At 35.7% G+C, this 17,335-nt stretch overlaps 4 protein-coding genes across 4 annotated transcripts; 1 reads left to right on the forward strand and 3 right to left on the reverse strand.

Moving 5' to 3' along the window:
* Window positions 1–2,498: 2,498 nt before the first annotated feature.
* Window positions 2,499–2,779, reverse strand: Pmar_PMAR025584 (conserved hypothetical protein; the record flags this gene model as incomplete). The annotated part of the gene is made up of 1 exon (XM_002765194.1): window positions 2,499–2,779. A coding segment is annotated over one exon (281 nt), but the record flags the coding sequence as incomplete, so codon positions are not given.
* A 280-nt stretch (window positions 2,780–3,059) lies between these two features.
* On the reverse strand, window positions 3,060–4,784 carry Pmar_PMAR025585 (hypothetical protein; the record flags this gene model as incomplete). Its single annotated transcript, XM_002765195.1, has 8 exons — window positions 3,060–3,076; window positions 3,385–3,449; window positions 3,495–3,568; window positions 3,617–3,766; window positions 3,821–3,913; window positions 3,956–4,031; window positions 4,321–4,399; window positions 4,775–4,784. 8 exons carry the CDS (start codon window positions 4,782–4,784, stop codon window positions 3,060–3,062), a joined length of 564 nt encoding a protein of 187 aa, XP_002765241.1.
* Window positions 4,785–5,250: 466 nt separating this feature from the next.
* On the forward strand, window positions 5,251–9,090 carry Pmar_PMAR025586 (ribonuclease hii, putative; the record flags this gene model as incomplete). Its single annotated transcript, XM_002765196.1, has 23 exons — window positions 5,251–5,322; window positions 5,371–5,472; window positions 5,516–5,644; window positions 5,693–5,806; window positions 5,855–5,932; window positions 5,995–6,054; window positions 6,138–6,292; window positions 6,335–6,428; window positions 6,518–6,568; window positions 6,652–6,807; window positions 6,875–6,970; window positions 7,052–7,135; window positions 7,244–7,253; window positions 7,375–7,443; window positions 7,504–7,592; window positions 7,630–7,706; window positions 7,771–7,861; window positions 8,084–8,117; window positions 8,180–8,244; window positions 8,580–8,705; window positions 8,810–8,876; window positions 8,922–8,993; window positions 9,044–9,090. Exons 1-23 carry the CDS (start codon window positions 5,296–5,298, stop codon window positions 9,088–9,090), a joined length of 1,893 nt encoding a protein of 630 aa, XP_002765242.1. The 5' UTR covers window positions 5,251–5,295.
* A 3,812-nt stretch (window positions 9,091–12,902) lies between these two features.
* Pmar_PMAR025587 (Glutamine synthetase, putative) lies at window positions 12,903–15,846 on the reverse strand. The gene is made up of 7 exons (XM_002765197.1): window positions 15,630–15,846; window positions 14,633–15,538; window positions 14,423–14,563; window positions 14,227–14,363; window positions 14,063–14,159; window positions 13,364–13,979; window positions 12,903–13,310 (listed from the first exon to the last, which is right to left on the reverse strand). The coding sequence occupies exons 1-7, from the start codon at window positions 15,829–15,831 to the stop codon at window positions 13,184–13,186; spliced, it is 2,226 nt and encodes a 741-aa protein (XP_002765243.1). The 5' UTR covers window positions 15,832–15,846; the 3' UTR covers window positions 12,903–13,183.
* Between the last annotated feature and the right edge of the window lie 1,489 nt (window positions 15,847–17,335).

Below are 17,335 nucleotides of genomic sequence, written 5' to 3' on the forward strand. Positions count from 1 at the left end.
TGATGATAATAATAATAACCAGATACTATTACTACCAAGACTGTACTACCTATCTATCAATTCCATACTATCATTGAATGATAATGATGACTATGATGATAATAATAATAACCAGATACTATTACTACCAAGACTGTACTACCTATCTATCAACTCCATACTATCATTGAATGATGATGATGACTATGATGATAATAATAATAACCAGATACTATTACTACCAAGACTGTACTACCTATCTATCAACTCCATACTATCATTGAATGATGATGATGATGACTATGATGATAATAATAATAACCAGATACTATTACTACCAAGACTGTACTACCTATCTATCAACTCCATACTATCATTGAATGATGATGATGACTATGATAATAATAATAATAACCAGATACTATTACTACCAAGACTGTACTACCTATCTATCAACTCCATACTATCATTGAATGATGATGATGATGATGACTATGATGATAATAATAATAACCAGATACTATTACTACCAAGACTGTACTACCTATCTATCAACTCCATACTATCATTGAATGATGATGATGATGACTATGATGATAATAATAATAACCAGATACTATTACTACCAAGACTGTACTACCTATCTATCAACTCCATACTATCATTGAATGATGATGATGACTATGATGATAATAATAATAACCAGATACTATTACTACCAAGACTGTACTACCTATCTATCAACTCCATACTATCATTGAATGATGATGATGACTATGATGATAATAATAATAACCAGATACTATTACTACCAAGACTGTACTACCTATCTATCAACTCCATACTATCATTGAATGATGATGATGACTATGATGATAATAATAATAACCAGATACTATTACTACCAAGACTGTACTACCTATCTATCAACTCCATACTATCATTGAATGATGATGATGATAAAGTCGACTTCATGTTTTCGTTGCCCTCAATATCATCGTATCTATATGTTTATCGTTACTAAGCATAATGGTAATTTACATATACCTCTGTATAAAGTTGTAGTCATCATCATCCGGCTTATGTATACTACCATCTATAATAGATATATTGGATCATGATTACAAGAATTAGTAGTATTACGATTAATCCATACCATACCATTAGTATCAATATATGTATTATACATTCTTTGTTTGAATGGATAATCATCATCAATACTAAAACCAGTACGTAACTGTTGTACGGTTTTTGCTGATAGTAGTTTGTGATTATTGTATTATTACTGCTATGAGTGCACCATGTCTTGGACATCTAATACAAGGCTCTACTGTAGCATCATTGTAATGATGATGTACAATAGCATTATTATCGACTATTATCCTAGATCCTAGATGACCACAACTAATAACAAAATATCATCATAGCTAGTAGTACATCATCCTCTACTACTACTTATTAGACATTACTATTATGTTGTCCCCATCATTATCACATCGTCCATCAGTATTATTGTATACCACTAACTCGCCTACTTTACTACTCTTTACTACACATACACCATTCCTGATACAATGAATAGTAGTAGTAGTAGTAGTAGATGGAAAACGGCGACCTTGGGAACTCCATAATATTGCCGATCGATTCTATATCATCATTAGACATGAGTATAGTAATAGAGAAAGCAATAACCCCATATTAGGACTAACACAAGCAAGAATGATAAGTACTAATGATAAGCACCCCTAATCAGCAGCATCATAATAATAATGAGTCTAGTAGGATATACCACCAAGACATGTACTATTAATAATAATCATACTATTATTACTACTACTCATTGTTGTTGTTATCATTCTTATGCCACTTAGCAAAGACATTATACCTATTATGATGAATGATAGTGATAGTATTATTATTATTACTTATCGTTTTGTTTAAACCTAGAATGTAGATATAATAATGCATATCCAAAGAATGGATATACCATAAGTCTATACATATCCATATTAGCTTTATCTCTCATACCACCATACCATGCTGGATCAACACACCAACGCCATTGATTTTTTGTTGGATCTATATTCCATTCAGGTACACCATAAAAGGCTGCTTTCCAATAACACCATGATCTCATCTGCCATCTACCTACACGTCTCCATTGATATCTTTTAAAATAATTATAACTGATAATAATAATCATAGTATAATAATACTAGAGCTGTTATTACTTGATCCTAAGCCATTGATATACAGGTCCACCAGGATAAGGCGACATAATAGTCCTAGTACCAGATGGATAACGGATAACGGACAATGTAGTAGGGGATAGACGTAGCATTACAACAAGATAGACGAGGATGAGCTACTAATAAGATTACTATGGAAAACTAGTTTAACAACAATAACAAGACCAGTGAATGTATGGGTAGATAGAAACGGGATATAGGAACAATAGAACGTCGTTGTAAGGTGTTGTATACTACTACTAGTATTATGATGATGATGATACCTACTACTCTTGTTGTTGTTGTTGTTGCTCTGTAAGACATCTTTGACAATTACATAAGAAACCATAATCCTTAAGACGATGTCTTCTAGTATTAAGATCTAGATCTATTGGTACATATGATATCCTTATCTCATCACCAATATTTATAGGTTTCAATGATATTACTTCCATCTTATTAGTAGTATTATTGAATATTACTTTAGCATTTGGAGAACATGAATGATTCATTCTAGCTACAGTTGAATAGAATCCTGTAGCATGATATGTAGGGAAATCCTTATTTATTAACTCTATTAGAGATACCTCATTAGCTTGTCTACGTAAATCTGTTAACTCATCTGCTACCATCGCTTCATGATCATGAGAGTCATCTATTGAATAATCATCATCATTACCATCATCATCATCATCAACCATATCATCATCTTCATCATCACTCTCATATACACCCTCCATTTCAGAAGACCACATAGACAATGCAACTTGCTTTTCACGTAATATATTGGTCAATATATTTGTAATAGTATTAGCCATATCGCTTTTATCATTACCCATATTAGCTACAGCTTTAGCGAGCTGAATTATCTGATATAATATAAATAGGACTACTATATATCATTATTATTATTAGTACCTCCATCTTGGATTTATTATTATGAATCTCAATATCAATATTATTCATATCAAACATTCCAACAATATTCTCATATAATCTTCTACCACCATATTCACACTTATCACTCAATAAATACCCTAATTCATTATTCTTAGCTGTAAAGCCATCTTTTAATAACACAAATGCATTACCAACAGCATCATCTAACCATATCTTCCAATTACCTATACCATACCATCATCAACAACAACATATTATATATGCCCTATATACTTACTATAAGCATCATCATCCATATCTGGGGGCGGTCTAGCTATCTTAGTAATCTCACCATGACAATATCTATACTAATAATAATACAGACAACGACTTGAATATTATTATTACGTCATAAGATCTTCAACTTCTTTATGTAGTACTTTCTCATTGTCTTCACAACTAGATACCAGTTGAGCTAATACCTATAACATTGATATCACTACTAGTATTGATAATAATAATATTGTTACTTGTGCAGCTAATAATAATGTATCACCACAACCATCAATAGAAAGACAATGATATTTGAACTTAGTAATACTACTATTATCAGCATTATTATTAGCTTCATTAGCTACACATAATGCCCAATGATGCTTCTTATATGCATCTAGGCGACACTAAACAAAGATAATAATAATCGTCGTAGTACATAATGATGATAATAGTATTACTTCTTCTGAACAGTATATCTCACCACAACTACACTTAACCATATTATCTGGTATAGGACGTCCACCAGCAATATCTCGTGATAACTCATATACCTATATAGTAATATATACTATGATGATACAGACCATTATTACTTCATATTGAGCTTCTCTAAAGGCATCTTCATCAAGGATAGTCTGTAGTTGTAAAGGTGTATTATCTATTATTTTACTACAGTTTTGACATGCTGTAACATATCTTCTATTAGCAGTATGTTGTATATGGAATAATGCTTTATCTTGGAATAATACTTGATCACCAGTAGTAATATTTATATTACTAAATAGTCCTAGACCAACATTAGGAGATACTCTATCAACTCGTACATTACTACAAGGTATAGACAATAACGAAGATGATGATGATGATGACATATATGGGTCAATAAGACAGCAGAAGACTGATCATTCAATCAGTGACGATAATAATCGACGACTCTTACAGCGGAGCGGAGCACTACATGTTATACATTTTGATCTTCACTACACTGCCAGTGTTGTTGTTGATAATGGTGATATTGAAGTGTGGTGAAGTGACCACTAAGTTAATGAATGGTATACTTAATAAGGTATATGTAGTATTCCATAGTATAACAATATTACGGGATATGTTGATACATTATAAGACAGTAATACCATTATATATTCAAAGATTATTATTATTATGTAATAACAACAATGAGTTATTACGATTATTATTATCTCAGGTCCATTATATAATAATAAGAAGTTGAAGAAGGAGCCTAATCATGTATTATTATGTTTAGATAGAGCATTTACATTAGATCAGATAACTGATATAACTATTGGTATAATTGATATATCTAATTGTCATTATATTACCATATATGATTGTTATAATAATACTATTGATAATAAGGTATATGATGATATTAGACATTATCCTATAGCTACTCATGGCCATTGTAAAATACAATATGTATTACCTGGTAATGATGATGGACGTGAACATTTAGTAATAGAAGCTAATCATAAGCTTGAAAGAAATTGTATTGATAGAGTCATGTCTATGTCTAAGAATCGTTTCCCTAATCCTCCTGATGTAACATTAATATTGAATAGGAGTAATTATCCATTTAGTTATTATAACTTAACAATACCTAAGAGGCTTGATCCAAGGTATATATACTATTCTGAGATAATACCACTATATTCTATTGATTATATGTCTGATGTTATTGCTAGTCTACATCAATATGATTATAAACAGCAAAGATTTGGTAGATAATAACTAATGATGATGTTATCACTACTTGTATATGTACATTGTGTTGTTATTATCATTACCAAGTATGATGATCATATTGTAGAATTCTAGTATTATGTATCACTCCTCTCTTAATAACCCTCTACATGATCATCATCACCATACTAACAATAACACATTACCATCATCATTACCAAGGAATATCGAGATGGAAGTATTAAAAGCAGTAGATATCGTAATATCCTATTATTACTACTACTAGGTATATATCATTTGGTATTAGGTTATAGGAGTAGATGAAGCAGGTAGAGGACCATTATGTGGACCAGTAGTAGCTGCTGCTGTATATATTAATCAAGATACTTATATACCATATGGGATATGTGTAAGGATAATAATACTAGTACTTATGATGGTCATGATGTTAGGATTCCAAGACCATTTCTAATGAAGAGTATCGTGATATGATGTATGAGCAACTTACTAATAATAAGGGTGTAAAATGGAGTGTTGGAATAGTAGACAATAAAGTTATTGATACTATTAATATATTACAAGTAGTAGCATTATTATTATTATCACTAACCAACAACTATATCCTATAGGCTACATTTACTGCAAAGACTGAAGCAGTATTGAAGTTAACAAAGGATGGAGAAGGTAGGAAAAGTAAATATCATGTATTAATAGATGGCAATAGAGTACCCCCTCAACTACTGGTAATATCATCATTATATAGTGTTATTATTAATAATGATTAGTAACAGAATAATAATAATATTAATCTTCAATGTACACCTATAGTTAAAGGTGATTCAAAGGAGTATATTATAGCAGCTGCATCGGTAAGTATTAATAATAACAACATAACTGCTAATGCCACTGTTGTTATGGTAATATCTATCAGATAATAGCTAAAGTAACTAGAGATAGGATAATGCATCATATACATAACAACATACCCCAAGTAATAATACTTCTGATATGATGATATCCTCTAGTACATCTATGTTCATCATAGCCATCATCTTGTTGTTGTTGTTGTTGCAGTACAATGTATCACAGCATAAAGGATATCCTACAACTGCACATATAGCTCTCTTAAAACGTCTAGGGCCTAGTAAATACCATAGATTGACTTTTGCCCCATTGAAGGGTAATTGGAAATGGGACGACGATGGTAATGGTGAGCCGCAGCCTAAGAGGTAGGGTTATTCATAATAATTATAATGACATATATATAGTAGTCTTATCAAGAGTGCTAACGTAAAGAGTAAAAATGGAAGGATGGCTATTCATGATCATGATCATGAAGATGATGATAATGATACTATATTGAAGGTAGGAATAATGATTATAATTATGTGAGTATGTTGTTGTTATGTTAGTAGTGATATTAGTATTATTATTGTTGTTATTCTTATCCTCAGTCATATGTTATGGATAAGAAGGTAATTGATGATACTGATAGAGTGTATGAAGTAAGGCGAAGTTTACGTATAAAAAATCAAAGAACATAACGAAATAGTAATTAGTATCCATATTATTAATAATGCTGGTTTAGTTACCTCTTATCACTACTCTTATTCCTTTATCATCATCATCATCATGTAGTATTGTTGTTGTTGTTGTTGATATCACTATGGCCTCCTTACCTAGCCTTGGTAATCTAACATCCACTGATCAAGCTATAGTTAATAAAGAGATGCAGGATATGCAGGTAATGATAATAATGAATAGTTGTATCGATGATGATGATGTGTGATATAAGTGATAATTATCATTAGGTTAATGAATCGTTACAGACCTATAATGGTTTGGTAGAGCGTTGCTTCAATGAATGTATACAGAACTTTAGAGCTAAGAAGTTGGATTTCCAAGAGGTAGTAGTATTAATAATAATACCACTATTACTATCGATGGTGATGATGATCAATACTGACCATGTCTTGATTCTCTTTTAGACTGATTGTATTAAACGATGTGTTGGGAAGTATATGACGTATTCTCAAAGAGTTGGTACAAGGTTTGCTGAGAAGAATCAACAAGTAGCTCAAGAGCAACAACAACAACAACAAGCAGCAGCAGCAGCAGCTACTACCCATCCTTAATGCGTCTATTCATAATGATGATGATAATAAACTGATGATCGTTAGTATCGATTCAGTAGTAGTAATTATCGTTATCATCAGTGTTTCCATTGAGACCAAGATATGATTATTATGTTGAGATGAATTGGTAGTAGTAATAGCACATAATAATAGTGGTTTATTTGTGGGTACCATAGTGCCGATGCCGATGGTAGTTGAAGAATCATTGCTTCTGAAGAAGATCGATACACGTTTGTTCATAGCTGGTAGTAATAATAATAATACCTATTATTATTACTACTGTCTAGTATGACGTCCATTGTTAGATAAGAATAAGCTATGGCGTCCAAGAGCTGCAAGAGGTGTATTTGGTGGTCAAGTTATAGGACAAGCTTTAGTTGCTGCTACTCATTCAGTAATAACTATAATAATTATCATTATTTCCATATTAGGTTAATACATCATCCTACTCTGCACATTCACTGCATTGTTATTTTATATTACCTGGTGATCCTAAGGCTGATATCATGTAGTAGTAATGATGAAGTGTTATTCTTCTTCTTCTTGTTGTATTGATGATATAATGATAGTAGATACTATGTTGAGGATCTTAGAGATGGTAAATCATTCGTAACAAGGAGTGTTGAAGGTAGACAGAATGGTAGAGCTATTTTCAAGATGCTTGTAATAATGATATTAATAATATACATGAGACTAGTAGTAGTAGTAATAGTACAATACAGGTACAATTTCATACTTTTGAAGAAGGATCACCTTATCTAAACTATTCAATACCGATGCCTAAAGTTAAATATCAACCAGAAGAGTTATTACCTACAGAATCGTAATAATAATAGTATGATTATGTGGTATTAATAATACTTAGTATTGCTGCATATATGGCAGAAAATGATCTTCGTCTATCACCATGGACTAGAGAGTAAGCAGTATTTAGTAGTAGTATTTGATGATAATCTTATATCATGTATATATGGTTATTAGGTATTTTCGTCAATACAGTAAAGATTCAATACCAGTCGATCGTCGTCCAGTATCAGACTTCAATCGTAAGTTATCTGGATCGTCATCTTCATCGTTCTCCTCTCAAGAAGAAGAAAGAACTCATTATGTAAGATATATCTTTATGAAAATCATAATCAAAGAACATTATGTAACAGATGGATATGGTATCACATCCTGGAACGGTTAATGATAATAATAAACCTAAACATGAGATCGCTAGAAGACAGTAATAATAATATTCATCATCATCATATGATAATAATAGTAATATGAAGTAGGTTCTGGTTTAAATCAAGAGAAAGTGTTGGTAATGCTGATGCAGCTCATAAGAGTGTATCCTCTCTAACATCATCATTATCATCATGGTCATGGTTTTCAGGTGTTAGCATGCATGACAGATTTCGAGCTCATCTCAACATCATTACAACCATTGGGTGGTATATACTGTATTAACCTTGACAAGTTTACAAGCTTAGACCATAGTCTATATTTCCATCAGACTAATGTAATATGAATGGTGATGAAGTTAGTAGTAAAAGTAGTAGTAATAGTAATAGTAGTAGTAGTAGTAGTAGTAGTAGTAGTGTGACTGTATTACGACTGTAATAGGTAAGAGCTGATGATTGGATGCTATTTGATATGAGATGTTTGATAGCAACTCATGCACGTGCTTTATGTAATACAAATATTCATCCATAGTAATGATATGATGGTATAACAGGTGTATGCCATATATTCTCACGTGATGGTGAATTAATATGTACAGCAATGCAGGAAGGGTTAGTGAGGCTAGGTAACCCACCTCTGAGGAACGATGTGTTCATACAAGGATCATCCTTAAAGAAAGAGGAGGAGGAGGGCAAGCGGCAGCAGCAGCAGCAGGAGAATAAGAAGAATGGTCATTATAAGCTGTCTTCTTACGATTGGTATATTATATGAATTATCTTTTTAGGTGTAACCAATAGTAAGCTGTGATAACGAGAGCATCATGAAGAATAATAATAATACCAGCAATAAGAATAAGGGATATATTCCTCATATAGCACTCATCATCATGATCTTCCTTTTTCCTACTTAATAATTTGCATTGTGTTGTAACGTGACATATAACGATGAATAATTGGCATGGTAGTGGCTTTACCGTATACATCATAAGTAACGACGATTCTAGAGTGTAAGTAGTATTATATTAGGAATGAACTATTCATGATATGGTAAGGCTGAGATCTGAGATCTGAATATAGGATCATGAAGGCTGTTATAGAAGAGTAGTACTAAGAAGGCTCATGATAGGAGAGTACATATAATAAGGGTTTCGAAGGGGTGTATAGGAGTGGCCACGGGGAATAGCATACAGAGCTTATCTGGCCAAGGACTATCGCCTAGTCGTAGACTTAGCAGCATAACTGTTATGCTGTTATGCCATAACACTAAGGTTACTTGATGAAGGGACATAAACATCACCACGTGCAGATACTATTACCATTATCCCTATGGTACATACTCATATGATGATGATACTGAAGTAAAGGATATTGGAGGATACACTCTATAAAGAGTGATGTGTATATATATATATATATATATATATATATATATATATATATATATATATATATATATATATATATATATATATATATATATATATATATATATATATATATATATATATATACTTACACTATATTACTACAACAATTATCACCAGGTTCTTATCTCTCAACATATACATGATTGCACACTCATCATCCATCCACTGACTATTCTCTATTATTTCATCCGTGTACCTGATGTGTCATTCACATGCCCAAAGCGATACACGTATCTTCTGTGAGTAACATCATGGCGATCGCGCCAACATATCTGACTCGAAGCCGTTACCGTTTCGGATGCTCACGATCGCCATGAACTAAACCTAAACTACAGACTCTTTACTGGTCTATTTACTTCACCTTTCCATTGTTGCACTAGGATCAATGGATCGGCAGATTCTACCGGGATCAAGACTCTTGTATCACGACGAAGCTCTTGCATCAAGTCCAAGGCATGAAGCATCAAGCCACCTCTCGCGAGAGTTCCGCCTCGAGCATCACCCCAAAACACGGTCATTCTGGACTCCTTGGAAGCTCTATCCAACGAGGTCCAATCTTTGTGTGCAGTGTGCACAGCATCGAGGATCCGCCTCTCTTCCTACCATTCCCTCCTTCAGGAGAGGTAGACTCAGTCAACATCGCTGGCAGCAACGACAGAGGTTCACCTCACTCTCAACTTCTTCCCCCTTCGGGAGGGACTCAACCGGTGATCCGCACTGTCAACGACGTCAGAGGCTCGCCTGTTCCACACCCTCTTCCCACTCAAGAAGAAGTTTATGGCAAACTGTTTATTCGGTCAATCCTACTGTCAACTACGCCAGAGGGACACCATTCCCTTACCCTTTCCACATCTCGAGAGAGACCTATCCTATCAACTTACTTGACCACCATGCCAGAAGCGCATATCACTCTCATCCTCTCCCTCTTCCAGGAGAGGCCTACTCGGTTAATCTCGCTGACCGCAACGCCAGAGATGCGTCCTTATCTCATCCTCTCCCGTTCTGGACCTCCTTCAGGAGAGGTCTACCCAGTCAACTCCGCTACGGAGAACACCAAAGGTCCATCCTTCTACCATCCTTCTCCCCCCATCAGGAGAGGCTCATCCTGTCAACACTGCCGTTAGCTCGTTGAGACATGCTGAGTCAGCATTGCTGACAGTGAGCCATAGACCTATCTCCTCGTTCTCAGCTTGTCGTCACCTCAGGGGCATCCAACAGCACCACAATTCTCGACAAAGGTTCCCAGCTCTGGTGATGCTACGGCTCCATTTCTTATCAACCACGACGAACACCAACCACAAGATCGGGCTTTCCACGTCGTGACTCGGAAGCTATCGGTGCAAGATTGCATCACCAGAGCACAGACCATTGCTAACCTCCTTCCTGACAAGTCACTATGGTGCGGTTCTCGGGACATCCAGAAGAGAACCTTCGCTGAGACTCGTCAGCTGGTCACGACCAGTATGTCGTATAGATGGTCACCTCCGTGTACTCAATACTTTCTAACCAGGCAAGCCTACGCACCCTTCATCGTGCAGAGGTTAGATCTGTGGGAAACCAAGCAAGATTATGGGTCACTCCTGTCCCGTGCTCAAGATCCTTACTCCACCTACTGGAAGTGGTTCTACCTATCAGCTTGCTTCGATAAACACAACTTCGACTTTCTGGAGTGTCGCTGGAGTGACCTGAACTTCAGGTCCTGAAGCTGACTCCCAATCTCCACTGGGATGATTACATCACTCAGTTTGAGGTGGTGGCATCCCAACTTGTTCAAGCTAGGGGAAGCAATGATCTTGCTCAAGCTGAACTCCGAGCCCATCTCTACCTATCTCTCCCCAAGGCGATACAAGGCTTGTAGTACAAGATCATTGTGTCCAGCTCGGCTACAACGTGGGAGACGCGGATGGACTACGATGGTCTCGGTAATACCTGTGCTGGTTGGTGTGAGCTCAATTGGTAAACTCTTGCCTCCACAGCAGGCACGGCCACAGTCAATAACGTCGCTCTGGGATCTGTCCCTTCTGCGGAATCATGCACTCCTCAAGTACTCACTCCTCCCTCTACTACGACCCCAGAGGACCAACAGAAGACCGACAAGAAAACCCAACCGACTAGACGGTCTAGTCGGTCTAGTCTAGACCATCTACACCCTATCGTCAGAGAATCAAGGATGATTCTTCTATCCTCAATGATGAGTACAAAATGTCAATATACCCTCCAGTCGCTGCCAAAGATGTCTGTTCGATTCTCATGACACTATAGCGTGCTGTGAAGAGCTCACCAAGGGACAAGAGATGCTACTACTGTGGTCTTATCCACCATTACTCACGCCACTGCCCTGCTGGTCACGACAACTATCGAGGTCGGAACTGAGAGCGATGCAACACGAGTAATCATGTTGCTCGCGCATGTCGTCGATATCGACCCGGTGCCGCTCCCGTTGCTACTGCAATTCCCTCAACTGGCTTGCCGAAATCTCCATCGACGACTGCTACTCCACCATTGAGTTTTATCAACCTCTACGTCAAGCGGTCACACACCGACCCTGGTTGACTCCGGAGCGGCTGTATCGGTGGCCAGCTAGGCTGCAGCATCTCTCAACCTCACTGTTAGCAGAGCCGATCTTCGGATACGCCTAGCTGATCTCGCTGAGACCCCTGCCCGACGTGTGTTGCGAAGTCGGTCCCTATATCCTTTTCCAATGGTTGCCATTGCACTGAAAATCCTCTACGTGCTCGATGGTTGTGCTCACCAGCTCATACTATCGGTAGGGCTTCTAAGAAGACTGGAGACCATCTAACATTTGCACATATCACATTGTAATGGTTCATCGGGTCCGATTGCCGATATTATTCATTCTCTGTTTTCTATTGTAGATATTCTTCATGACCTGTAGTAACTATAACATAAAGTGTTTATGTAATACATATTGCTAGAGTTGAATAGTCTATAAGGTAATCGGTGAATATAATCCATAGCTTCCCATCACCAAACGATAATCTCTATCGTAACAGCATCTCATTGTTACCGTTATGTAAGCAGTTCAAGTATTGTTAGATGTTAAAGTTGTATACTCCCCAACTCATTGATAAGCTCAACAGATATCAATCTGAGGCGACAAACTCCACGTTCGTCTGAGACATAGAAAAAGGATTGTGACGATAAGGAAACACCAGATAAGTTCAAAGAAGAAATGCACGATTAGGTTACTAAACCTTCAGCAACATAAAACCGCATCAGAGGAGCATTTCCAGTTACAGTAGAACTAACGAAGGGGATACCTTTACGACGAGACAGTAGAAGATAGTAGATAAGTAGTAAACTACTGGAAGACTATAATGAACAACTCACGATACTATATCATGAAGGAGTTACGAACGGCAGTAGAATCATTTCATATGGAGTAATTCTTGATAGGTAGGTAGAGGCCACATATCATTTGAGACGATAGTCTCTAATTTATCAACAGGACTTCGTAAGACCTCTAAGGATGGTACCAAATGATCAGCAGCGAACCTGAATACAATAATAAGAATCATCACTCGCGGGAATAATCGACAACTACTTACTGGGCACAAAGCATTATATAATCATCAACATCATCACTGATTTTCTCTAAAGCATTAACCTCTTTCTCCAGATGCTTCATGCTATCACACATCTCATTGATAGTGTTGGTTAGATCTCTGAGCTCTTCTTTAATAGAAGCTGTTACATCATCATCATCATCTCTAGGACCACCACAACCACCACCAAGTGCTTCCTTTACATTTATAACATCCTCAGCTAACTGTGATTGATAGCGTCGACAAACCGGTAATATGATAGTTCGTACCATCCTTAATGCACAATTAGCTTCAACTACAACCTTCTTAGTATATTTATCTAAGAATACTTCTTCCTCAGCAAGTACTTCATTTTTACTTAATACATTACACCTTTCAAACATTTGTATACATTCAGATGTACCATATTCAGCAATAGCTTGAGGAGATCTTTTAATATTCTTAAGACCACGTTTTTCAGCTTCTTCTTTCCAAGCATTAGAATAACCATCACCATTGAATACCACACGACCATGTTCACGATAATTATCACGTATAACAGCCTTAGCAGCATACTCAACATTAGCTGTAGTACCATTATGTAACCGCTCTTCTAACATATCAGTAAGACATGCAAACTCTCAGCCATAATAGTATTCAAGACTATAGTAGCAGGAGCAAGAGATTGCTCAGATCCAACAGCACGAAATTCAAAACGATTACCAGTAAAAGCAAAAGGGCTTGTACGATTACGATCACCAGCATCCTTATTGATATCAGGTAGAGTACTAGCACCCAATGATAGAGAACTACGTCTAACCTAAATAGCAGCAGCATAATCACCACAACAATAATGATGATGATGTCCTTGTTGTTGTTGTTATTACTCGAGTCTCCAATACGAAGTCACCTGAACCGTTTCTCTCATGGTTAACTGGTATACTATGCTTAATTTGATCGAATACATCATTAAGTTGATCACCAAGATAAACCGACATTACTGCTGGTGGAGCCTCTTCCCCACCTACTAAATTAATGAATAACTGTAATAATCGATAATAGTAGTAGTAGTAGTAATATTACCAAGTCTACAATCATTAGAAGCTGATGCTACACATCCTCTAAGTAATCCAGCATGGACATCAACAGCTCTGATAACAGCCGATACGAACATTAAGAATAATGTATTAGAAGAAGGGCTCTCAGTGGGATTAAATAAGTTACCTGAATATAGTAATAATAACAAGGATGATAACTACTTCACTATTGTTATTGTTGTAGTAGCAGTATTACCTTGTGTATTATTGCCTAGACTCCAATTAATATGTTTACCAGAACCATTAACACCAGTAAATGGCTTCTCATGTAATAAACATTGAAAACCATGTTTACTAGCTGTATTCCTTAATATCTGCATAATAAGATGTTGATGATCAGATGCAATATTAGCAGTCTCATAAAGTGGTACTATCTCGAATTGACCAGGAGCCACCTCATTATGACGACATTTAATAGGTACACCAAGTCTATATAATCTTCTCTCGGTTTCAGACATAAACTTTAATACTCTATCAGGTATAGCAGCAAAATAATGATCATCAAATTGTTGTGTCTTAGCAGGTGTAGCACCAAATAGAGTTCTACCACAAGTTATGATATCTGGCCGTAATACAGCTAACTTTTTATCGATTAAGAAATACTCTTGTTCAGAACCAACATAGCTCATAACTTCATCAATCTCCTCTTCATTAACATCATCAACGAGAAATGATATCAATCTCTTAGCAGCAACAGATACAGCATCCATTGATCGTAATAATGGTGTTTTTAGATCAATAACTTCACCAGTATAAGATACAAATGCAGTAGGTATACATAATGTAAGACATTGACCTTTATCCATTAAATATGCTGGTGATGTAACATCCCATGCTGTATACCCTCTTGCTTCATAAGTATCTCTAATACCACCATGAGGAAAGGAACTAGCATCAGGTTCTCCTTGCATTAATGCTTTACCATCAAACTTAGTAAATGCAGTACCATCTCCTCTAGGTTCAATAAAACTATCATGTTTCTCAGCAGTAGAAGCTGTATATGGATAGAATACATGTGTAAAATGTGTAGCACCATATTGTAATGCCCAATCCTTCATAGCTGACGCTACTGTATCAGCTATCTCGGGATGAATCATAGAACCTGAATGATGATAAATATGATGATGATAATAATAATGATAAATACAATAAGATAGTAATGATAATGATGAAGTAGTTATTATTATTATTACGGGTCTTTATGCAAGAGAGTATATGATGATAAACATGTGATGGTAATCTTGATTCCATCACACGTGTTGAGAATACATGTTCCCCGAATGTGGAGGAGGCATCTGTATTATTATTATTATCATCATGTTGTTGTTGTTGAGATGTATGATGAACAGCTCTATCAACTATGGATGATATAGCTTCAACTCTAGCTGTAGTCATAGTGATAAACAAGGATAATGATGATGATGATGAACTACGATGCTAATGTTAATGATGATTATGATGATTATGATGAACCATCAAGAAGATACTGGAGACAGCACAACACAAAGCGCTAGTGCTGCTATTGGAAACTACTACTAGGCAAGATGATACGTTTAACTTTCACGCATTATCATCATCTTCCTTATGTATTATGAACTCCTCGTCATCATCATCATCATTCATATCTTCATCTCCCCCTAATAAGAAGTGTTCCCATTCCTTATCACGCTGCTGTTGCTGTTGCTGTAGGTGTTCATCTGTAATAGTAGTAATAGGTAATGCTTTATCATCTTTTCTATCAATACTTCCCTCTTCTTCTTCTTCCTCCTTCTGTGTACTACTCCCCATGACACTATTATTAGATGGTGTTGGTGGTGATAATATTGGTCTTGATTTTAAATCACGTCCATCATGAAAGAACATACCACTGGCTATCCTACTACTACTACTCCTTTTATCTCCTACTCCTGATGATATTATTGATGGTATAATAAGATTATTAGATGCTAGATGAGCCGCCGCATTCTGAGCTTCATCCATTGTTTTAAATTTGATACATACATATGCATCAAGGGAATCCTCTATTACAACAACCTTCTTTACTTCACCAAATCTTGACATCTCTAAAATCAAAATCATCATCATCATCATCATCATCATCCTTATAAAGAATGTATTATAACTATTATTATTACCAGCTTGTACATCAGCTTTAATATTAGCATATATCTCTTCTGCATGATCACTATTAGCCTCCTCTACACTATACATACCTATTATTATAAACAACACTATTACTACATTATTAATCCTCCCCTTCTTCTTCTTCCTCATCATCATCATGTTGCGATACTACTACTACTACCTTTAAGAACTATTATTGGTTTCCAAGCTCTATCTCTACCGGCTTCATCATCTTCCCAACTTGCTGCTGCTTCTAACTCTTTTCTTCGTAATTCTAGTAATTTTAATCTCCTTTTATTATTCCTATTAGCCATTAATTGTAAAGTATTATTATCCACATCATTTGATATATGATAATCTTCTATCTTTGCTAACTTCTTATTATTACCATAATCATCATCATGACCAAATGATGCCCTCGCAACATGTATCCTAAAACAATAACAACAACAACAACAACTCCTCATCATCATCATCATAATCATAATCGATACTATTACCTGCAATCTGGTCTTATTAAATATTCATCATAACGGTTAATAGCTATTGATACAGATTGTGTAGATTGATATGATATTAATGCATCACCAGTAGGATGATGATGCTGCTGATCTCCTTCTTCTTCTTCTTGTTGTAGCTTGTCATATATTTTAATCTTATAACGTCCTGTTTCCATATCAGTCTTGATAGCACCAGCTAACTTGAATAGGTTATATCTAGTAGATAATAATAAACATTTATGAGGGATGGATAATGGGGGAAGTGATGATGATGA

This window comes from Perkinsus marinus, assembly GCF_000006405.1.
Source record: "Perkinsus marinus ATCC 50983 genomic scaffold scf_1104296975596, whole genome shotgun sequence".
Lineage (NCBI taxonomy): Eukaryota > Perkinsozoa > Perkinsida > Perkinsidae > Perkinsus > Perkinsus marinus.